This window comes from Mobula hypostoma, chromosome 1 (assembly GCF_963921235.1).
Source record: "Mobula hypostoma chromosome 1, sMobHyp1.1, whole genome shotgun sequence".
NCBI lineage: Eukaryota > Metazoa > Chordata > Chondrichthyes > Myliobatiformes > Myliobatidae > Mobula > Mobula hypostoma.
Window position 1 is genome coordinate 127,292,409 of NC_086097.1, and position 24,112 is coordinate 127,316,520.

The following is a 24,112-nucleotide window of genomic DNA, read 5'->3' on the forward strand; positions in this document are numbered from 1 at the left end:
CCTCTCGTCTAATGGTTCTTATCATGACTTTGCTCACTTGACAGAGTCAGCATTAGCAGGCTTTTTGCTTCTGCTTATCACCTTTCAGCAGCTGCCTCCCCCCTCTACCTTCCCTGTTCCCCGCCTGCCTTCTTGCCTTCTGTCTACCTCTGCCTATCATTCACCAGCCACTGTTTCCCGTTCCCTCCCCTACCTTGCTTCATTTGCCCATCATCCTTCACTCTTTCCTGGTACGTCAATCTCATTCCAGTCTCTGTGTCACCATTCCTTCTCTCCTCCTTATATTGGCAATCTTCCTCTCCACACTCAGTCCTGATGTAGAGCTTTGACCAGAGACGCTGACAATTCCTTCCCTCCCGCAGATGCTGCCTGTCCTGCCGAGTTCCTTCAGATTATTTGCTGCTCCAGATTCCAACATCTTCAGCCTTTTGTGTATTAAGTTACAAATCTTTTGATTATTTTTACTCATAAAATAAGCATGCATCATTAAAACATATGCTCATGGTCACATTGGATTTTGTGGGACATCCTATACATCACATTTCCCTCGATACTGTGTGTTAAAACAACATGTAATTGGCAGTAAAGCAGAATGAGACATTTGAAGTCTTCCATAGTTGCCATATAAATGTGTGTTTTTCTGCCTCTTATTTCTGAGACGTTACTGGGTCAAGTCCAAGATGTGCAATCTGATTGGTTGGAAGGACTCGCTAGCCTTGGACCCCCTCTTCCTCCTCTTCTCTATGAGACCCCTTTCCCTTTTCCGTTTTCTGAGTCTCATCTTCTCCGTACTTCTCTCTCAGAAACCCTTTTCCACCACCTCTTCTGGGCCCCCTCCTTCCTCGTCCTTGTCCTTTGGGTCTCTTCTCCCCAGGAAAAAGCACAATTTGCCATTAAATGACTTGCCATATTCTTTGGGTATTTATTTTAAGTGTGTAGCCTTGGATTTGTTGAGTTCTTATTTCTGAGACGTTACTGGGTCAAGTCCAAGTTGTGCAATCTGATTGGTTGGAAGGACTCGCTAGCCTCACACAGACTGGGGCCGCAGAACTCGATGGAAATAGTTACCTCTGCAGAAGCTGATGGCTCACTTCACTGAGGTCACATATTGGAATACGAGCAAAGATCATTCTTTAGTTCAATGTGTAACGAGTTAGTCAGATCTGTTTGAGTGAAGTTAAATATTTTCCTTATTTTCTGCCACGTCACCCATGTCTAGACAGTCCAATATTGAAAGGAAACCTTTTTTGAACTTAACCTGTTATTATCTTGTGGAACTCCAGGATGCCAGAATTACAATAATTTAGCCTTTGGATTTAATGTCTAATTTTATTTTTTGAGCTAAATGTATAATGAATTCTGTTTGGAAAATCCATGTAGGCCGAGGGCCTGGGAAAAGGTAATTTTCCACAAATTATTATTCTACCAAACTGTTTTGTTGGTAACTAACTGTGGGTTGTTCTGTCCCTTCACCTGCCGTTGAAAACAAGTATGACCTGTTTATTCCAGTTCAAAGAAGGTCGGAAAAAGTTGAACACACGTGTACTGAGGTCCTTTAATCTTTAAATTTATCCTGCCCCATAATTTGTTACCTAACGTTGCTTTTTGAGCTTTTTTTTCTTGCATAGAAAAATACTCAACTGTAATCTGATGCTCAAACTCGTGTCAGCCTGCAGAACTCGTAAATGTATGAAGTCTTTCTTAACCATTATTTATAACTGATAGGAGGCTTGCATTACTTGGCCACTCTATCACTAGAGGAAAAAGTACAAAGCAAACTATTGGGGATAAAGTCTGACAAGTCTCCTGGGTCTGGTGGTCTGTGTTGTAGAGATTATTTAAAGAAAGTGGCTGCAACAAAAGTGGATGATCCAGATGTAATTTACAAAATTAATTGGATTCTGGGGAGAGAATTGGAGAACCTCTAATGTAACAAGAAAGAAGAGAGACAAAGCAGAAAATGTATATGGGGGGGGGGAATAAGGCAGGAATCTGTTCTTGTGGTACGACAAGGCTTTATAAAATAATTGAGCAAAGTCAGCATTTTGATAAATTTGCTAGAATTCTTTGAGTATATAACAAATTTGGTGGATAAAGGGAAGCCAGTGCTGTGTTTTTCCATTTCCAGAAGCATTTGATAAGTGCAGAAGAGCTTGGGGTGGGGGGTGGGCAGTTGCATTTATAAGGGGTGGGCCAACTGACAGTAAATAAGAGTTGGGGTAAATGGCTCGTTTCCTGAGTCATAATCAATATCCAGTGTGGTGTCACATGGATTGGTGCTGGAGCTCCACTATTGTGAAGATGGCTTGGATGACTGAGCAAATGTACTGGTAATGCAAAGACAGTTGAATTAGTAAGTTGTGAGAAGGATATAAAGGAATTTATATATGTTAAGTGAGTGGTCGAGAATTTGGCAGATGGGAAAGTATGAGCTCATACCCTTTGGAAGGAGGAATAAGAAAATATCGATTATTATTTAAAACAATTGGAATGGCAAACTTTTTGTGGTTCAATAGGATCTGGAAGACCTAGTACATGAAAGACAAATGTTTAGTGTGCAGGCACAGCTAGTAAATAACTCATGGGAGTTTTAGCTTTAACCACAATGAGCCCACACCTTGGAGTCTTGTGTACAAGTTTAGTCTCCATACAGACAGACCCCACTGTTCAACGTGTGGAACTTTACCATTACTGAATTCACAAGTCGCTACCCAAATTTGAAATACGGAATAAAATCTGCTCTTAGAACTCGTGAGGAATAAAAAGGTATATAAATCAACTTTCTTCATCTCTTATTTCACACCTGCACAGATGACGCAGTTTCACCTTATTTTTCTGCCTGTGTGTACATAATTAATATTCCTTCATTCCCTGCATAATAGCCTCTTAAATACCACTATTGCATATGCTTCCACCACTCCCCTGGCAACCTACTCCACGCAGCTACATCTTTTCATGCAAACAAACATTGCGCTTGTATCTCTGTTGAACATTTGCCTCTCTCACTCTTATATGCATGCCCTCTAGTCCTTGGACATTTCTACCCAGGTAAAAGGATTCTGATTGTCTGCTCTGCTTATATCTCTCTCCTTGACTTGTAGCAGATGTCCCCTTGACTTCTTAAACAAAGTAGTAAACCAAATGTGGCTCCTCTCTAATGGTCTGGGAAGCCTTAGAGCTTTACTTACCAGAGTATAACTCACGTCCTGGACCCTTTATTTAATTTCTTCAGAAAATTGCCTAGAAAACTGACTCATAAATGATGTGCTAAGAGTCTTGTTGAGGCTGCTGTGTATCTGTTTGTACACAAGGCTATTCATAGTTTTATGTAACGTGGATCCAAAAATGGTTGTTTACAAGGGACCTTGGAAAGCAGATATAAAAATAGAGCATTCCATAATTGTTTATCATGCCCAGATGCATCTGTGGAAAGAGAAGAGAGTTGGTGTCCTGGGTCGATGATGTTTGATGGACACAAGTGGAGTTTGATTTGTTTCAGAATCCTGGAAAATGCAAAGGTTCCAATTCTTATCTTGCAAAACCCAGCACATTAACTGTCACTCATAGTTGGTAGTGGATGCCTGTATCATACATACTTTATACTTTATTGTCGCCAAACAATTGATACTAAAACGTACAATCATCACAGCTATATTTGATTCTGCGCTTCCCGCTCCCTGGAGTACAAATCGATAGTAAGTATTAAAAATTTAAATTATAAATCATAAATAGAAGATGGAAAGTAAGGTAGTGCAAAAAAAAACCGAGAGGCAGGTCCGGATATTTGGAGGGTACGACCCAGATACGGTTCAGGATCCGTTCAGCAGTCTTATCACAGTTGGAAAGAAGCTGTTCCCAAATCTGGCCGTATGAGTCTTCAAGCTCCTGAGCCTTCTCCCGGAGGGAAGAGGGATGAAAAGTGTGTTGGCTGGGTGGGTCGTGTCCTTGATTATCCTTGCAGCACTGCTCCGACAGCGTGCGGTGTAAAGTGAGTCCAAGGATGGAAGATTGGTTTGTGTGATGTGCTGTGCTGTGTTCCCGATGTTCTGCAGCTTCTTCCGGTCTTGGACAGGACAACTTCCATACCAGGTTGTGGTGCACCCTGGAAGAATGCTTTCTACGGTGCATCTATAAAAATTAGTGAGGGTTTTAGGGGACAGGCCAAATTTCTTTAGTTTTCTCAGGAAGTAAAGGTGCTGGTGGGCCTTCTTGGCAGTGGACTCTGCTTGGTTGGTCCAAGTCAGGTCATTTGTGATATTGACCCCAAGGAACTTAAAGCTTTTGACGTAGTCCGCTACTCCTTCTGAAGTCAACAACCAATTTCTCCATTTTGCTAACGTTAAGGGATAGGTTATTGTCTTTGCACCATGCCACCAGGTTCTTAATTTCCTCTCTGTACTCAAACTCATCATTACCCGAGATACGGCCTACAATTGTTGTGTCATCAGCAAACTTATACATATACTGACCACCACTGGAACAACGTCATGCTTGGATTGTAACGTTATCATGATCATTCAAACTATAATTAACCTAAGAATTAGTCACCATTTCACCAAAACAAATGAGTAGTTATGATTTACTGGGAGAATGGGGTTAGAATAAAAAAAAACCTTGTGGTTGGAAGTGGAGCAGACTCAATGGATTGAATGATCTAATTCTGCTCCTGTATCTTATTGCCTCAAGAAATCTTGAGGTTCACCCTCTGAATCAAACTCACTGTGCCAGTGAATTTGCTTTGAACTTGACCTCTGAAATTCCACAAGTCAACTCAGAATTTCAGAGGTCAAGTTCAATACCTGCATGTTTATTAAATGCATCACAATTTCATTTTCTAAAGCTTATCACAAGGATATTTGACCTGCCTATGTGAGTAATGTATGATGAGAACGATACCGAGCCAAAATATTCAGATTCAGACCCTAGTCTTTGCACAGCAGGTTTCTGGATGCTCAGTGGAGATAAGTGACTTATTGTAGAATGCACACAGCTTTATGTCTGTCCATCTGTAGCGAAATGGTCATGTTATAGTACCAGCTGATTGTGAGTTGAATCCCACTATGGCAGTTGGGGAATTTAAATACAGGTACTAAATAAGTCTCCCCCGCCCCCAATAAAACCATTGGCATCTGTTATGGTAAATGTAAACTGACTGGATTGTGTAAGTTCCTACCTGATTGCCTCAGGAAAGAAACTCTGCCATCCTTACCCAATGTAGCCTACATCGGCTTCAAGTTCACTAATGTGATTGACTCTGAACTGCCAACTAGCAGTTATGGATGGATAAGATTTGGAATTGGTTTATTATTGTCATGTGTACTGCAAGACAGTGAAAAGCTTTTCTTGCATCCTGTTCGTAGAGACCATGTGCGTTAAGGTGAAACAATCACAATGCAGAATAAAGCACGATGGCTACAGAGAGCCAGTAACAAGAAGCTGCAAAATCATTACGAGATGTATTGGGAGATCAAGAGTCCAACTTATAAAACTTACCAGTGACGTATATTCCACAAATAGTGTAAAGATAAATATTGGCCTAGATCTCAGCTGTTGTGACATGCCCCTCAGAAGAAAAATGTGTTTCCAGCTTCCCTTCAGAACTTGCTAAAGAACCTAGTGCATGAAGCCTCACCTTATCTCACTTGTGCCTCCTGTGTTCTTATAGGGCAAGGTGTCAGCCCCAAACTTTCTGGCTTGATGGGACTCCATGGGCCCCAGGAGAAGCAACCCTTCCTGGTGGCTTTCTTCAAAGCCAGCAAGGTGCACATCCGAACAGCTCGCTCAGCAGCAGGCAAGCGCAGGAACCAAGGCCGCACCAAGTCTACATCTGTTCAGGATTCACCCAGGGCAACGAGTTTAACTGGTAAGTGGGACTAACTAGAGGAGTAAAGTTTCAGTCTTTAGTCTTCCATTCAAGAAGGGTGCGAGTTTTAGCTTGATTGGTTTAATTGAAATGCTGCTATGTGACCAAAGGGATGAACTGCGTAGAGGACAGTGACAAATCTCAGCAAGATTTAAAAGAGCTGGCAGAAAGGGCAGATACATGGCAGATGAAGTTTAAAGGTCAAAAGTGAGTTTGTTGTCATGTGTACATGAAAGCACAGTTGCAATGAAAAAACTTACTTGCAGCAGCACCATAGGCACAACATTGTGTTGTGTGTTCAATATATCAGTAATATTTGAGTAATCTTGTAAATGTATTGTTTGAATAAGAATTGTTTGTTTACATAATGCATTGTGGCTTGTATGTAGAAGTACATAAATTGCTACCATGAGATAAGTGCACACTTCGCTTAAAGGAAAATGCGAAGTTAGATTTGCATTTCCACCTCTCTTGTTTTCCTTCAAATTGAGCTCAGTGTTTTGAAGTTACAAAACATATCAGTGGTGATGAGGTATTTCTTAAATGAACCTGAGATGACCACCTACTTGTTGAAATGCAGTGATGATGGGTTGAGTTTTTGAAAAAAAAACAGTGCCACACATGCATAAAAGGCAAAAACTGAAGAGTTCACAGGTTCATAAACAGTGAGTACAGTGTGATAATCATTAAAAGCAAGAGGAGAAATGGCTGGCTACATCAGAAAGATTGTCACACTTAATTACACAACAGATAACCGGATTTTATATACTGAGCTAAGTGTGCAGAATTTTTAAGCAAATACAAGAGCAAAAAGAAACGAGTGCCTATTTTGCTGAGTGCATTGGATGTAAAGGCAGACAGTTTGCTCCAACCAAACAAGCAGAAATGAGTTTGGCTGATATCATGAAAGCAATGCAGGATCATTTAGAACCAAAACAATTGTTAATTACAGAACGCTTTAGATTTCATAAGTGGAATCAAAAGGAAGGGGAGTCCATTTCAGCGTATGTGGCTGAATTGAAGAAGTTGAGTATTGTCAGTTTTGGTGATGTGCTTAATGATGCACTGACAGATTACTTAGTTTGTGGAATCTTACAAGAGAGCATTTGAAAATGGCTCCTAACTGAAGCACAACTTACATTTAAAAGAGCAGTTGAAATTGCTATATCAATGGAAACAGAAGACAGAATTGCTATTGAGTTGCAGTCAGGAGCGTAAGTGAACGTGAACAAAATTGCAACATCTATACAGGAATCAGACTAGCTGAACAATTTGAATTATCGTTTTGTCAGGAGATCACATACACTAGACCAATGCAGATTTAAAGGTGAAACTTGCAGAAAATGCATCAAGGTAGGACACATATAAAGAGCATGTCAGGCAGACAAAAATAAATTGACTGCACAGGGAAGAGAAAAAGCTTAAAAAGTCAAGTTGCAATTTCATAAAAAGCAGCAGTCTGCATGGTGTTGATGAAAAATCTGATTACTATGAGAGTGACGCAGGACTGGGTATCCTCGAGATTTACAATGTGAAAATTAACAATAGACAAGCAATATGGCTTACCCCAGAAGTGAACAGCATATTAATTAAAATAGAATTGGACATTCACTCAGCTGTTTCGGTCATTCCACAAAATAAAATAAGTTTGACCACCATTTCAAAGATACTGAATTGAAGCCTGCAGATATCCAACTAAGAAACTACACTGGAGAAAAGATAACTCGTGTAGGAGTGACATTTGTAACAGTGAAATACAACAACCAACAAGCCACATTAGGCTTGTACGTGGTAAAAACAGGAGGACCAGCATTGTGGGGCTGAGACAACTACAACTTCATTGGAGATCCTTCCACCATTTACATGCCACATCCTCTGTAATAGTCAACTGAAAATAGATTTTAAAAAAGTACTGGATAATGCCACCACTGTCTCCATGCTGTACACCAGAGGGCAAGCAGGTGCTGTTAGTCTGACTGCCACACTTTTTGTAGGTAATGTATATGAGAAAGCCTCAGGTAAGTTAATCGGGCATTTACTTGAAATGTGGCTTGGTTTAAGCTGGAAGAGAGTTCAAGGAGCTTCAGGAAAGTTGCAAACATTTGGATGTTGTGAGTATAAAGAACCAGAATCTACTCTGTGTCCATTAAGGTTATTGCATTGACTTCAAGTGGGAGACAAAAAGCTTCTTGTAAAAGTAGATGCAAAGACCAAAGCTCAGCTGGATGAATGGAAGGCCAAAAAGAAATGTGTCAATGGAGATATGAAAAAAAGAGGATTCATCAGATGATGTTGTGGATGAGGAAGCCAAGAGGAAAGATCAGATGGTAAAGGGAACAATAGAAAGATTAATGTGAATACTTCAGTGAACTAAATGCATCTTCTCAAGATCAAGATACACACCCTCAAAGGAAGGAAAAGGAAAAAAAAGAGAAAGACATAAGTGCTATAGAAATGGAAGGGGACAAATGAGACCTATTTCCTTGAGAAATTGGCATATTCAGAGGTACTCACAAGAAACCAGAAGAAGAAAAAGGAAGGTGAGAAAAGGACAAGAAGTTGTAAAGGAGAGAAGAAAGGATCAATGTAAGTCCATAGAGAAAAGGAAAAGAAAGGTGTCCCAAGCTGTCAGAATCACTTCCTGCATTGGATATTATTATTATTTGGTTTATTGTTGTCATATGCACCAAGAAACAGTGAAAAGATTTTATTTGCATTCGATCCAGACAGGTGAAGCCATGCACAAGTACATTGAGGTAGTATGAAGAAAAGCAGTATGCAAAATACTGTTGCAGTGCAGAGAACATGCAGTGCAGGTAAACAAAATGCAAGGGCCACAATGAGATAGATTGGGAGATCAACATAATATTGTTTGAATATGTGAGGGCTGTCCAAGAGTCTCATAACAATGGGAAGAAGCTGTCCTTTAATCTGGTGATGCATGCTTTCAAGCTTTTGTCTCTTCTGCTGGATGGGAGAGGGGAGAGAGGAGAAGTGAGAATGACCAGAGCGGGAGGGGTCTTTGATTGTGTTGGCTGCTTTCCTGAGACAGTGAAAAAATATAGACTGGGTCATTGGAGAGGGGAGGCTGGTTTGTGTGATGGACTGGGCTGCGGTTTCTTACCGTCTTGGGCAGAGCAGACCCTGGACCAGTCAGTGATACATCTGGATAGGTTGATTTCAATGGTGTAACTATAAAAATTGGTCATGTGAAGTGTTCACGTGAACTGCAGTTGGACCTTCGTCAAACTTTGTATTCTCACATTGGTGGTTCTCGTCGACTTTACTTGTATTGTGCCAGTTGGACGTGGAAAAGCACACATTTCCCATCTCCACCCCACTCAGCTAAGTTATTCTAAGTTTGTTTCATAACATTCAAGCTATAGAACAATGCTTTTCTTGGCCTTTTTGTTATCAAGTGTAGTGAATCATTTGTTCTTTTCATACATCTGTTCTCACCAGAGGAGGAGCTGCGGAGATGAGAGATTTATGCTATGATGCTATTGTTCATTAAAACAATAACCATAAAAATAAAAGCACACAGCTGACTTTGCACGCTGGATTTAGCATCTGTTTCGCCGCAACATGCAGGATGCTTATTGAGGCAGAGAGTCTGGAACTCAGTTCCTCACTTTGACAGCTAACTCCTCATAACTGATGAACCATGTGTGTGAGTACTGTAGACCCATACAGGCCCTTCAGCCCAACTTATCCATGTCAGCCAGGATGCTCATCTAGGTTAGTCCCATTTATCTGCACTAGACCCATATCCCTCCAAGCCTTTCCTATCCACATACATGCCCAAATATCTTTAAATGTTGTTCCTGTACCTGCCTCATCTGCTATCTCTGGCATGCATCTACTTTGGAGTGGGAGATAGTATACAAAGGTACAAATGTGGTTGGGAGAGGGAGGGATTTCAGTTAAATGCCAGAGATTACATTTGGAGTCATAACTGAATAAAACTGACTCTGCATTCTGTGACTTTCTAGTCATTGAGAGTTTTTAAGGTGACCTTAACCTTAATTCTCTTTAAGAGACCCAACATTACCTCCTCCTTTATGTCAAAATGACGCAGCATATCAATACTATCGGCACCGATCTCCCTATCCTCCATGTCCTTCTTGATAAATACTGATGTAAAGTGCTCATTTAGGGGTTCATCCTCATTCTCTGCATCCAAGCAAAGGTTACCCCCTTTTATCCTTGAGTGGTCCCACCCTCTCCCTAGTTATCCTCTTAATCTCGATTGCTTTGAGATTCTCCTTAATCCTGCTTGCCAAGGATCTTTCGTGTCCCCTCCTGGCTTTCCTAATTCCCTTCTTGAGATCTTTCCTGGCTTCTTTATAATCTTCAAGGGTTCTGTTTGATTCTAGCTTCCAAAGACTTGCATTCTTTTTCTTTTTCCTCCTTGACTAAATTCTTCACCACTCTTGACATCCAAGGTCTCTTGCCTTGCCATTCTTATCTTTCCTTCTGGACTGGCTGCAATTGTTTATAAGATCACAAGGGCCACAGGCAGAATAAATGGTCACAGTCATTTTCCCAGGTTGAGGAAGTCTAAAACTAGAAGTGATGGGAGAGGCAAATTTTCACACAGGGGGTGGTGGGTATATGTCACAAGCTGTCAGAGGAATTGGTAGAGCCAGGTACAATTACACTGTTTAAAAGATTTGGGCAAGTATATGGATAAGAAAGATTCAGAGGGAACTGGACCAAGGATAGGTAAATGGGATTAGCTCTGATAAGAATCTTGTTGACATGGACTAGGGGGCCTGTTTCTGTGAGGTATTGCTCTATGAATCCAATGCAGGTTATCTTCTAGCATCAGATTTTGATGTGTTCAAATTCTAAATGAAAATGTATGAAGAACTGTCCAAGGTCAGCATCTGCAGAAGGAGAACTGAAGTTCACATTTTAGATCGATGTCCTTTGACGTGAAACATTAACAATTTTTCTCTTTCCACAGATGCTGCCTGAACATTTTCAACACTTTCTGTTTTTATTCCAGCATCTGTAGTGTTTGATCTCCATGCTTACACTTAAACTTGCATACTGCACTAAAGTCATTCTTAACAAGGCCTTCTTGAAGTCTATCATATGGCTTTGCCATATGAGCTTATTTCTAGTTAGGTCCATAATGCCAAGAGTAACTCTTTACATTCATTTAGTCAAGTGTGTTCTCATTGACATTGACAAAATTTGACATTGAGATTAGGGATTCAAGTTTGTTGAACTGAGGATGCATTGTAAAAGAGGAAAAGAAGGTAGAGAGATTTAGGATGGAAAACTCTAGACTTAGGATCTTAAGGCAAGGTTACTCAAAACCCTTCACTGCTTCCAATGATGGAGCAGTGAAAGGTTTTGAAGACAACAACAATGTCAAATGTGAGGTGTGGTAGGGCTTTAAGGCATTGCAGGTCAACAAGTGCAGAGTAATTTTCACATAAAGGTATATTCCTGGTAGAATAGATGTGACTTGTGTTGATGTAGGAAGTGATTGGGTTGGGAGGACAGTCAAGAGGATATTTTTCAAGGTGTAGATACACTGTTTGCAGTCTGAATTGGAATTGGGCAGGGGTTCATAGGTAGACCAGAGTGGCATAGTAAGTAGTGGCTAGCACAACCATTTACAGTGGATTTCTTTCTGGTCCTCTAGTTTCCTCCCACATTCCAAAGACATAGAGGTTAGAGTTAATAAGTTGTGGACAAGCTATGTTGGTGCTGGACGAATGGCAACACTTGCTCTCGGCATATCCTTGGACTGTGTTGGTTGTGATACAAAACAATATTTTGATGTACATATGACAAATAAAGCTAATATTTTCTTTTTTTTTGGATGTTGGCAAGGAGGCTTGAGGTTGAAACAACTTGAACATTGCAGCTTTATTAATCCCTGGCTGGTTGTTTTTGGCTTCTGATGAATCCATAGAGCTTTACATAAGTGAATTCTGAACTTTCCTTTCACAGTAACATCTTAACAAAGGGTTTTGTTGCTTTCCGTGTTGATGGTCCTGATGTACTGAGGCGGTAACAGTGTACACAACTCCAATATCAGGGTAGATGTGTTCTTCATGGATCCAGGTGCTTTTCTTTGGACCATTCTGCAGTCTCAAATCTCTGAGAAGATTATGTACATTTTTTGCAAGAAAATGGAAGATGTTGTTCTCACACCTCTCTTACTGGGCCTTATTCAGATTCTATCTTGGTATTCACATTTATGAATTATTTCACTTAAAAGTCTTTGAACAGAACTGCATGCAGAAAATTGCAAAACTGTAGTGCAAAGCCAACATTCCCAAGCAGTGTTCGTCATGTTTAAGCACTGCCTAGAGAAACTGATACACTGAGATAAATCAAGATTTCTTCCAGGACTTGAGGGCAATGCCTGAAATTCCTTGTGGGGAGCAATGTTTTAAAATTCTTTCTGTCTGACTCTGAGAAACCCTTCAGGGAATGAACCCCTTGCAGTTGCGAAAGCTTAATCCTTCAAAACCTCCCACCAACTCCTCACCTGCGATTTCTGCTTTCAGTAGAAGTATCTGAATGCCAAAGAGCCTGCTTAACTGCTGAATTAATTTGGAGTTGATCTTCACAGTTCAAGAGTTGAACCTTGGCATTTATAGACGGCATAATTTGAACACCGCAGATTGGTCACAGGTTGTTTAGAAGAGGCAATCAGTTCTACCTCAGAGCTACAAGTCCTCTTCTACACTGTTTCTGTAGTTCCTTTCTGTCCACAACATTATTGTGGCAGAGAAAGAGGCTGTTCTTCTCATCTGTTCATTGAAGAAGCACATCAGCTTGTTCCCTACTCTTTTCCCCATATTCCTTGCAATGTATTTAATATTTCAGTAATATTGTAAATATATGGTTTGATTAAGCATTTTTTGTTTGCATAGTTAAATAGATTATATATAGAAAGTACATGAATGGCACACGTTATTACGCCACCATGTAATATGTGGGCACTTCCTACGGGAAAAACTAAGCAGATGAAACGTATCCCAGCTCCTGCATTTTTCCTTAGATTAGTTTCCAGACTTGCAAAACAAGGTAGTTGTAAAACAAACCGGAGATGACTACCTACTTGTTGAAGTGCAGCAGGGTTTTTTTTTGGAAGAGGGAGAGGTTTGAGTCTAAAAAAACAGACAAAATTCATGGATTCAGAAAAAGTGAGTGCCAGTTGATGATTATATATAAATAAATAAGCAGAAATGGCTGGCTATGTCAGAAAGATAGATGCATTTGATTGCAGAACAGATAACTGGATGATGTACGCTGAAAGAATTGAGCAGTATTTGAAACCAAATGGAATAACCGAGAAGGAATGAGGGACAGTGTTGCTGAGTATAATAGGTAGAAAAGCATACAGTTTGCTTAGAAATTTAACTGCTCCAACCAAACCAGCCATAATGGGCTTCGCTGGTATTGTGAATGTAATGTAGGCACATTTACAACCAAAAACTTTGTTGATTATATATTGTTTTAGGTTTCATAAGCAAAATCAAAAGGGAGTTAATTTCAGCTTACATGGCTGAATTGAAGAAGTTAGAAAAAAACATAGAAACATAGAAAACCTACAGCACAATACAGGCCCTTCGGCCCACAAAGTTGTGCTGAACATGTCCCTGCCTTAGAAATTACTAGGGTTACCCATAGCCCTCTATTTTTCTAAGCTCCATGTACCTATCCAAAAGTCTCTTAAAAGACCCTATCGTATCTGCCTCCACTACTGTTTCCAGCAGCCCATTCCACACACTCACCACTTGCTGTGTTAAAAAAAAACTTACCCCTGACATCTCTGTACCTACTCCCAAGCACCTTAAACCTGTGCCTTCTTGTGGCAGCCATTTCAGCCCTGGGAAAAAGCCTCTGAATATCCACACAATCAATGCCAAGTTGTACAAGCATTATCAGTTCAGTGATGGTTTTAATAATACACTGAGAGATTGTTTAGTTGATGGAATCTTACAAGAAAACATTCAAAAATGGCTCCTAACAGAAACACAACTTGTATTTAAAAGAGCATTTGAAATCACTGTATCAATGGAAACAGCAGCCAGAAAAAGTAATTGAGTTGCAACCATGAGTGAAAGTGATGGTGAACAAAGTTACAATGTCTAACTACATCCAAAAAGCATGTCGGGTAGACAAAAATAAATGGATCGCAGAAGGAAGAGATAATGATAAAAGGTCAAGTTGCAGTTTCAAAAAGAGCACTAATTTGCATGCAACTGATGAAAATTCTGATAATGATGGGAGTGACACAGGTTTGAATAGCCTTGAGATTTACAGTGTGAAAACTAACAGAGAAGCAATATGGCTTACACCTGAATTGAATGGCAAATTAATTAAAATGGAATTGGACACTGGCTCAGCTGTTTCAGTCATTCCACAAACTGATTTTGAATGGTATTTCAAAGATACTGAACTGAAGCCTGCAGATAACCAACTAAGAACTTGTACTGGAGAAAAGATAACTCCCGTGGGAATGGCATTTGTAACAGTGAAATTCAACAACCAAGAAGCCACATTGGGTTTGTATGTGGTAAAAACAGGAGGGCCAGCATAGTGAGGATATGATTGGCTGAGACTACAACATGATTTGGGATCCACCCACCATTTGTATGCCATATCCCCTGCAATAGAGTCAACTGAGGGTGAATTAAGGAAGGTACTGGATGATGCCACAGCAGTGTTCAAGGATGGCACTGGAAAACTCAAACATATCAAGGATCAGTGTGAACTGAAAATGCCACACTCAGGTTTTACAAACACTCTGTGATTCCTTCTCATCTGTGATAAAGCCACCAGTGAGCTAGATCACATGGGGAGGGTGAAGGAATTTGTTCCAAGGTTGAGTGGAATCTACGGGCAATGCCATTGGTCCCTGTAGCCAAGAAGGATGGTTCTGCCAGGATCTGTGGCGATAGCAGATCAATACCCTCTGCCCAGGATAGAGGATATCATTGCAAACCTTTCTTGAGGGAAACACTTCAACAAAATGGACATAGCTTCACCCTACCTACTGATGGAAATGGAAGAAGAGTCCAAAGTGTTTTTCTCCATAAACAATCTCAAAGGACTTTTCCACTATAGTAGACTTACTATTGGCGTAGCATCTGCATCTGCACCTGCACTCTGCTGGAATGCCATGGACCGGTTGCTGCAAGTCTGTCCAGGCACTCAGTTACCATCATTGTTTCCAGTGAGGATGACAAGGAACATCTCAAAATTCGCAGGACGGTGTTAAAAAGATTAGAAGATTATGGACTCAGAGAATGATGCAACAAGCTTGAATTCTTTAAACCAAGCATCGCCTACTGTGGCCACACCATTGACGCAAAAGCATTACACAAGTGTGCTGAGAAAATTCAAGCAGTGATGGATGCCCCAAGGCCAGAGGAAGCATCACAGTTGCTGTCTTTTTCAGGATTTGTTCATAACTGTATCAGGTTTCTGCCAAACCAGCCTACAGTGCTCTACTCCTTGAATTCAGTGGAGGAAGCTGTGTGAAGTGGCTTTCCTAAAGGTAAAGGAAATGTGGCATCAGACAACACACTCACACACTAAAATCCACTGATCAGTGAATCTTGCCTGTGCCACATCCCTCTCTGGTATAGGTGTAGTCATGTCACGCATTATGAGTGAATAAAGTGAACGCCCCATAGCCTTTCCATCATGCTCCCTTACCACTGCAGTGAAAATGTATGCACAGATTAACAGAGAGGCTTTGAGTGGTTTGGGGTGTAAAGCATTTCAAGCAGTACTTGTCTGGCCTCATTTCTGATCATCAACCGAGTGTCCATTGTCAGTTCACAGAAGGGTGTTCCCCAAAGAGTAGCGGCGTGAATACAGAGAGGGCCTCTCTGTTTCTTGGAGGATACCATTAGTAGTAGTAGTAGTAGTCATACTTTATTACAAGATCGAATTCAAGAGGACAATTAATCATGGAAATGCAAATGCATTGTCCCATTTACCCTTGGACAAGGAAATAAAAAGAAGACACTCCTCTTGACATATTCTCCCTGATGGAAAGCAGGAGTCTCCCTATTACGGCAGAGATGATCCAAAGGGAAACCAGAAAAGACCCCACACTGAATCAAGTCTGCATGGCCACCCAAAATGGCTGGAGTGTGCAGCAGAAATTCCAGTTCCCCCATTTTTCCCAGCACCTGGATGAACTACCCTTGATGGAGTTTGCTTCATGTGGGGAATGAAAGTTGTTGTACATCCACACTGAGAGCGAAAGTGTTGGAGGAGCTACGTGCTGGTTATCTAGGTATGGTCAAAATGAAAGTGTTGGCTTGAATCTTTGTCTGATGGTCTGGGATAGATCAACAGATCAGGCAGCTCCCGATTTGTTGATCTGCCCACACGTCCAGAAGATGCCAAGAGCAGCTCCTCTCCATCCGTGGCAATGGCCTGCAATGCCGTAGTGAGGCACTACAGAGGTGATCAAAAGTGGGTACTTGGAAAGATTAAGGACAGATCTGGACCACTGTCAGTGGAGATTGCGTCTGAGGTCATCTGGAGATGGTACATCGATTAGTTGAGGAGAGCAGAGTTAGTTGTTAGAGAATAAATGTGTACAGAGCTGTCCTGCAGTCCGAGAGTCAACTCCTACAACCACCATGGAGGAGGCCCTAGTACCTGAGATTGTTTCACAGCCACAGGTCTCACTTGCCAAGCAGAGTGATTCCCCAGCATTCCACCCCCCCCCCCCCCCCCCAGCCTGTCAGGAGATCCATTATCCCAGAATGGTAAGAAACCCTCCACAGTGATCGAATCTCCCTGCTCTGGATTTATATATGTTAGTTGTATTATATGGTATACTGAGGACACGAGATGACTAGAGAGCAATATGTTACAAATTTGAGTTGAGATGCATTCTATATTGAGTTGGAGTTTACAGCTAAGCAGGGAGGAGTGCAGTGTATTTAATAGTTCAGTAATATTGTTTGATTAAGCATTATTTGTTTACATAATTAATTATGGGTTATATGTAAGAAGTACATGAGTGGCGCACGTCAATTACGCCGCCGCATCATATGTGATCGCCTCGCTAAAGGAAAACTAAGTAGACAAAACATACCCCAGCTCCCGTGTTTTTCTTTCATTTAGTTTCTGGAGTTACAAAATGTAACACTCCTAAAACTGATATTTTTCAATTGCCTTTCTAATTCCCTCTTGAAAGTCCTGACATTCTTTCTGCCTCCTGGGGAATATGGGCAAGTAGAACTAGTTTAGAGGGGAAATCTTCTCGGCATGGACCATTTGGGCTGGAGGGCTTGTTTCACGTTGTATGACTGATGCCATGCATTTAGGATCAGATTGCATTCTAAGAATGTAGAACGTTGATTTCAAAGACAAGTAGTTTTGGCCTTTATGGTTTAAATAACAATGGGGATCTTCTGAAGAGGAGATTTTGGGGTACAGAGTAGAAATCTTCAGCAAGAAGTGCACCAGAATGTTGCAGGAGGGTTAGAGAGTGCTCACAATAAGGAGAGATTATACAAACTTGGATTGTTTTCTCCAGGGCACCAGAGACTGGGGGGAGACCTGATAGAAGTGTATAAAATTAATGAGAAACATAAATAGACAGAGTCATGAGTCATTTTCCAAGGGTGGATGTGTCAAAAACTAAAGGGTTTAAGATGAGGGCGGGGGAGGGGGTGTCAAGTTTAAATGAAGTGTGTGAGGCAAGAGAGCGTTCGGAGCCCAGAATGTGTGCATTGGAAGGTGTGGAAATGAATACACCAGCGATGTAGAGCATTAGGAGCCCACAATGTGTGCATTGGAAGGTGTGGAAATGAATACACCAGCGATGTAGAGCATTAGGAGCCCACAATGTGTGCATTGGAAGGTGTGGAAATGAATACACCAGCAATGTAGAGCATTAGGAGCCCAGAATGTGTGCATTGGAAGGTGTGGAAATGAATACATCAGCGATGTAGAGCATTAAGAGCCCACAATGTGTGGAAATGAATACGCTAGCAATGTTTAAGAGGCATTTAGACGGACATATGAATTGAGTTGTATAGGCACAGGCAGGTGGGATTAGTTTAATTCGACATTATGTATATTGTGGTTCTGTGCTGTACTGTTCTGTGTCATAACATGAAGCACTTGGTTTTGTGTCCAAATCCTGTAATTGTCACCTGATAGGTGTTGGAAACATATTCGGCGATAACATTCTAAGGAGAGCAGGGTCAATACCAAAGTGAAAAATATACAGACTAAAATAGAAATTGGGTGGTTGACTTGGGCAACGCTAGCCAAATAACGACCTTTGGCAGTGTTTCCTTCTATGCTTCTGGCTGCTAATTCCAGTATGTGTGAAGCCTACAGTGCTGGACCTGAGGCACCAAGCTTACCAAATGTTCCAGCTTCAGTGTCATTGTTTAATTTTACATGCTCATGTGAAACCCAAGACCCACTGAGATCTTAAATTACCTGAAGTTTGGTAATTTTTCATTGCCAACACTTTGCAGAAATTAGTTAGGACAGTTGCTTTGGGCTAACATTTCTGTTGAAAGATTGCTTTGGTGCTTACATTATTTCTGCTGTTGCATTTAACATAGAGTAGTACAGAAACAGGCCCTTCAGCCCATAATGTCTGAGCCAAGCAAATTAAATTATCCTTTATTCCTGCTCCATTCCTTGCATATTCAGGTGCCTCTAAATCTCTTAACATCACTGTCTGTGTTTTTGACTAGCATCTAATTTTGCACATGTCTTTGAGGTTTTATTAAGTTGTATTAGTAGATTGAAGCTTTCTGTAAATCAAACTTCATTTTGTGGAGCTCTGTGGCTAAAGGATGCATTTGTTATACTCCTTGTTCGGTTCTGTTCAGATCCCGCAACCCTTTTTATGGGTTGTAGGGGCGCTTTCGTGTGTCATAGGCAAGTGAGGCCTAGCGGTGCGCATCCCTCTCCAGGCCTGGACCACAGCCAGTGTCCTCCAACTTGGTGGCTCGCCCTGGTCTCGAGCGTACGGCTATTGTAGTTCGTCGGGGAACTCATCTGCCCTGGCTGGTGGCTTCATGGATGAGATCCTTTGCCCAGTGGTGCTGTGGTAACACCACCCCCTCACATGGTTTAGCCTGGCAGCTGAAGCGGTGTATTGGGCTGTGCCACTTGGAGGCATACGTGAGAGAGTTAGGAGATGGATGAGGACCAGTGATACCTGTCCACCATGCGAGGTAGAGTACAGTTGCCAACATCAAAGGTATCACCTCTATCCAGGGCCCCCTACACCCCATACTCCTTGTAACATAGGTTTAACCATTCATAGAGTTGTACAGTCTGGAAAAAGGCCATTCAGGCCAACTGGCCCAACCTAGATGCCTGACTAGAATAAATCCCATTCAAGCAACACACATCAAAGTTGCTGGTGAACGCAGCAGGCCAGGCAGCATCTGTAGGAAGAGGTGCAGTCGACATTTCAGGCCGAGACCCTTCGTCAGGTTACGCTCACTTGAAGGTTTTGACAGCCTGTTTTCACTTACTATCATGGAATCATTACGACCCAAGAGAACTTTCAGCCCATTTTAACCCTATCTCAGCATCTATCTGCTTTACCTTCTGCTCCTCTTCTATTCTTGCAGTATTTTCTCCTTCATCTATTTCCTTGTTTGAATTGGCTGCCACCAGCCTTTCAATCAGTGAATTCCTCCAGATCACAGCAGCTTGCTGCTTGACTAAGTTTTACCTCGTGTCACACCTGGCTTTCTTCAGTCTCCGAATCTCTGTCTGCTCGTTCCCTACCCTTCCCCCAATGTCTCTGTGTGCACTTTAAATGGGACACTGTTGAATTTGCAAAGTAGTAGCATGGGACAAGTTTCATATTTCCCAGAGATTTTTTTGCTCGAGCAGAGACTTTTTAGCATTTTAGCTCTTGAAACATAAATCCCTGTTTTTTTTTGATAACCATGAGACATAATACTTCAGACATGGGCAGTGTGGATTAAAAATCTAATTTCAGTGTTATTTGCACATTTAAGAATGGGATTAAACTGGAGAAAATGAGGAGACGTCTGCAGAACGGCGTGTTTTCAGTCTAATGAGACATAAACTGTGAGGACATTTGAAAGCTGTTAAAAACAACATTTTGTGCATCTTGATGCCTTTTGGTCAGTTTGTTCAAAAATGACATAAGTATTTGCTGCTTTTAACCTCTATCTGAAATTATGCCCCAGCCCTTGAGAAGTAGAATGTGAGAAAATATTTTCCTCACCAATCCCAGGGGAAACTCTATCGTCTTAATTTAAATTAAGGCCATTTAGCATTTAGGCAATGTAAACAATCCTAGGAATCGTTTATCCCAATGCCATTCCCTATAAATAAGAGGAACCCCTCATGTAACTGCTATGAGGGAGAAGAAGTAAAGAGCTGGTGATTAGACTGTGCTGCCGTGATTCCCCAAATGTGCTCAGCATGCAATGCTGTCTGTGCGCCCTTGTGAAATGTTTGTGTGTTGAGCAATCTGTTGTTTATGCCTGCGTCAAAGTAGAGACGTCCCTTAACCAGAGTTTTCTGGCTGCTCTTGTACATTGTGTACTTCTTGCTGCGGAACCTTGTATTTGAGAGCTGAGGGCGTTTATCAGCTTGGAAAATGGATATTGTTCTTAAATGGCATTACATCTTCAGGACTGTGCAGGCAGCAGCCTGAGCCATGAAATGAGCAGAGGTAAGGATGAGAAGCCAAAGCCTTGCCCTCTCAAAGACCGAAGGTCGGAGTCCCACATGTGGCCGACAAGAGTGCCACGGTGGCAGAGATAGAAGAGCTGCTGCCTCTCAGAGACCTGGGTTCAATCCTGACCGCGGATGCTGTCTATGTGAAGTTTGCAAGTTCTCCTGCGTGGCTTTCATAGTCATTCATTCGTTGAGAGAGACGATTTGTAAGCAGGCCCTTCAGCCCACCAAATCCGCACTGACCAACTGCCCTTTACACATATTATACAGTAATGCCATTCTTCACATGTTCTGATCAACTCTCCTCAGATTCTGCTACTTACCTGCACACTAGGGGCTAATTAATCTACTAACACACAGAAAAACGAGGGCACCTGAGAGAAATGCATGCAGTTGCAGGGAATACGTGCGAACTCCACACAATAGCACCCGAAGTTTCCTTTAAATACTAAAATACATTGGTAGAGTAATTATTATATTGAAGCTGTAACAGACATTGTTGAGGCTGGATTTGGAGAATTGTGTGCTGTTCAGGTCACCTACCTACAGGAAAGATGTCAACAAGCTTGAATGAGAGCAGAGAAAATTTACAAGGATAGTGCTGGGACTAGGGGACCTGAGTTGCAGGGGAAGGTTGAATAGTTTAGGACTTTATTTCCTGGAACACAGGAGAATAAGAGGAGATTGTAAACCACCGTAAATTGCCCCTAGTTTGCAGCCAAGAGGTAAAAACCGCAGAAAGTTACTGGGTTTGTAAGGATAATTCTTTTATTTTAATTGGTGATCAGTTATAAGATAATTTAATGGTCCAGTAGAATCTCGACCTCACAATCTACCTTATTATGCCTTGCACCTATTATCTGCCTGCACTGACCTTTCTCTGTAATCGTAACATTTAATTCTACAATCCATTATTGCCTTTTCGTTGTACTACCTCAATGCACTGACGTGATGAAATTATCTGAATGAATGACAGAAGTTTTTCACTGTGCCCGTGACGATAATGAACTTATTTACCAATGGTTTATTATTGTATAGCACGGACTCCATGGGCCGAAGGGCCTGATTCCACGCTGCATGCCTCTGTGATCACCAGCCACTCCCAGTGTGAGGGACTTGGTCAACCCCATATGGAGCAGAATACTTCTGTTATATGAGGAAAAGATGCGGGCAATGGCAAGTGATTAATCATGTGGCCAAGCCCTGGTTTCCACCCAGTTGTCATGGGCCCTGCTTTTTCTCAACTTGTAAAGCAGAAAAACGTGGATATAATTGTGCATCTGACTGGCTGTATGCCGGCCTTCTGACACTGAGCAAAAGGAAATCACCTTTTTTTTGAAAAGAAAAAAACAGCCCAAAGCTGAACCTCATGCTCTAAATATTTCTCAAGTTAAACCCCAGCGCAACACAACCCCCTCCATTGTTAGCTACTTGTGGGATAGCCAACTTTTTGTCTTTAGCAAGTATGCCAGCATTAAACAAATGGTTTGGTGAAAGGGTTAATGCCTTTATGGGCTGATGAGCTGTCACTTAACATTTTTTAAATACCTTGAACATGGCTGTAGCTGTTTGAGGAACTTGGGTTGAGCAGCGTGCAGCTTGTTAGAAGCAGATCCGGCCATTTAATGTCTAGCATAAAATTTTATGAGCAGGAAGCAAACCAGAAACACTTTTATTGCTGCCACTTTCGTAGCATTTACTATCAGTGGAATCTCAAAGCCAACAGCTTCTTGCTTAGCTTAATGAGGCATCCAGTGGTGTGTGTGGAAATGCCACTCAAGGTAATGGATTATCGATTACTGATATTGGTGAATACGTTTGTAATGATCCCAGTTAACCTTTCATTAGTAAGTGAAGAAGACAAAACAATCTGTTTGCAGGGTTAACGGCAGAGTTAACGCGAATAAAACCTGCATGGGAATATCCCTGTGGGCACCAAAATCCTTTCATCCATTTGTCCCTGTTAACAACAGTGGCTTAACATTTGAAGTGATGCTGAAGTGTGCACAGACAACAGAGGCTTCCAGTTCTGTGAGAGCTTTTGGGTAGAACAGTGTCTTGAGTCACTTAACAAAAGAGTTGTGTGATATAAAGTGCCCTTTTCAGGACATCCAAAGCTGCCTTTCCAGTGACAGCTATGACGTGGCGAACATTGATACTGTGCCACATCTGGAGATACTGTGCCACATCTGGAGATACTGTGCCAGTTGGCCAACACCTTCGGAACTGCTTAAGCGAGAGAGGGGCAGAGAGGTTGAAGGAAAGAATTCCAGAGCACAGCATGTCTGTTGCTGATAGTGAAGTGATTTTAAAGTCAGGAATGTGCAAAAATAAAAGGAGCACTATAATCTTGTGTGACTGAAGATAGGGGAAGGCCAGAGAAATGGCAAGAAGTAAAACTGGAGGAAGGTTTGAAAAAATTTTTAAATATTGGCATTTTGCTTACTTACGACTTGTTACTCCACTGGTGTTGAGGGCAGCAATGAAGGTCCTTCACCTCTGGCAGCGTTCAGGGCTTTCTTTATCATGTCAGTAACTTCCTCTCAGTTTTCACTACCGTCAGTCATGCTAATCCCAGGTGAAGACTCAGGAATACTGTCAGACTTAGATGTAGATGGTTTCTTCATTGCTGTTTCCATAACAATTTAGTTTTACCAGTCAGTGTCGTTAGCCCTGAGCTGGACTCCCAAACCTGGAGGACGGGTGGACCCTCTAAGTCTGACCTCTACCCTTTGACCCTTTTGGCGTGGGTGACCCGACCAAAAGCCAAAGCATAAAGCCCTGACTCGAGCCAACATAGTTCTCTGGGTCATTGAGGCACGCAAGCCTCCAAACCCAGTGACAAGGTTGTGATCCGCTTGGAGATCGTGACGTGGCTGGAAGAAAATCACTCCATTAAAATTATACTCATAGCAGGTGTAAATGAATTTACTACAGATTAATGGGACTGAATCATAGAGTAGATATTGTACAGGAGGTCATTCAGTTTGTCGCTGCCAGAAGGAATTAAAAGTAGGGTTGATTGGATCTTAGCACTACACTACTCATTAGATTGTTGCTAAGAACACTAAATTAAATAATGTAGTTTAATCTTATCCCTTAATAACAAATGAACATGCTAGAAATATTTAGATCAGGCCACTTCTGTGAAAAGGAAAAAAGAGTTCCCATTTTATGTTGGACCCTTCTTCAGAATGGTCTTTGATCTGAACCAGTAATCCTATTTCTCTTCCCACAGATTTAGCCTGAAATGAGGCTTTACTATATTTTTATTTCATATTTCCAGCACTAGACTTGCATTACTCTGATTCTTTAATGTGATATAACTGAATTGTGCTCAGCTGAATTTTTGAGGAACATTCTACTCTCTTGGGGCATTGCAGGAGTGAACAAGAAGCAGTGTCTGTTTTTGCTTTGACTTTCTAGCGCATATGAAAATTCATGGAGGAATATCTTCATTTAGTTAGAACCACTGAACATAGGAGGAACTACTACTTTGTTGTTTTATGGCAACATTACATTGCAATTGCAAAGTCCTGGGATGGCAGG

General features: G+C 41.4%; 1 protein-coding gene across 1 annotated transcript in view; it reads left to right on the top strand.

The window, feature by feature from the left end:
- bmp6 (bone morphogenetic protein 6) overlaps positions 1-24,112 on the top strand; it is a 168,251-nt gene that overhangs the window by 89,775 nt on the left and 54,364 nt on the right. The window contains exon 4 of the mRNA XM_063055600.1: positions 5,666-5,863. Coding sequence (XP_062911670.1) covers positions 5,666-5,863 — 198 coding nt within the window. The remainder of the gene's footprint in view (positions 1-5,665; positions 5,864-24,112) is intronic.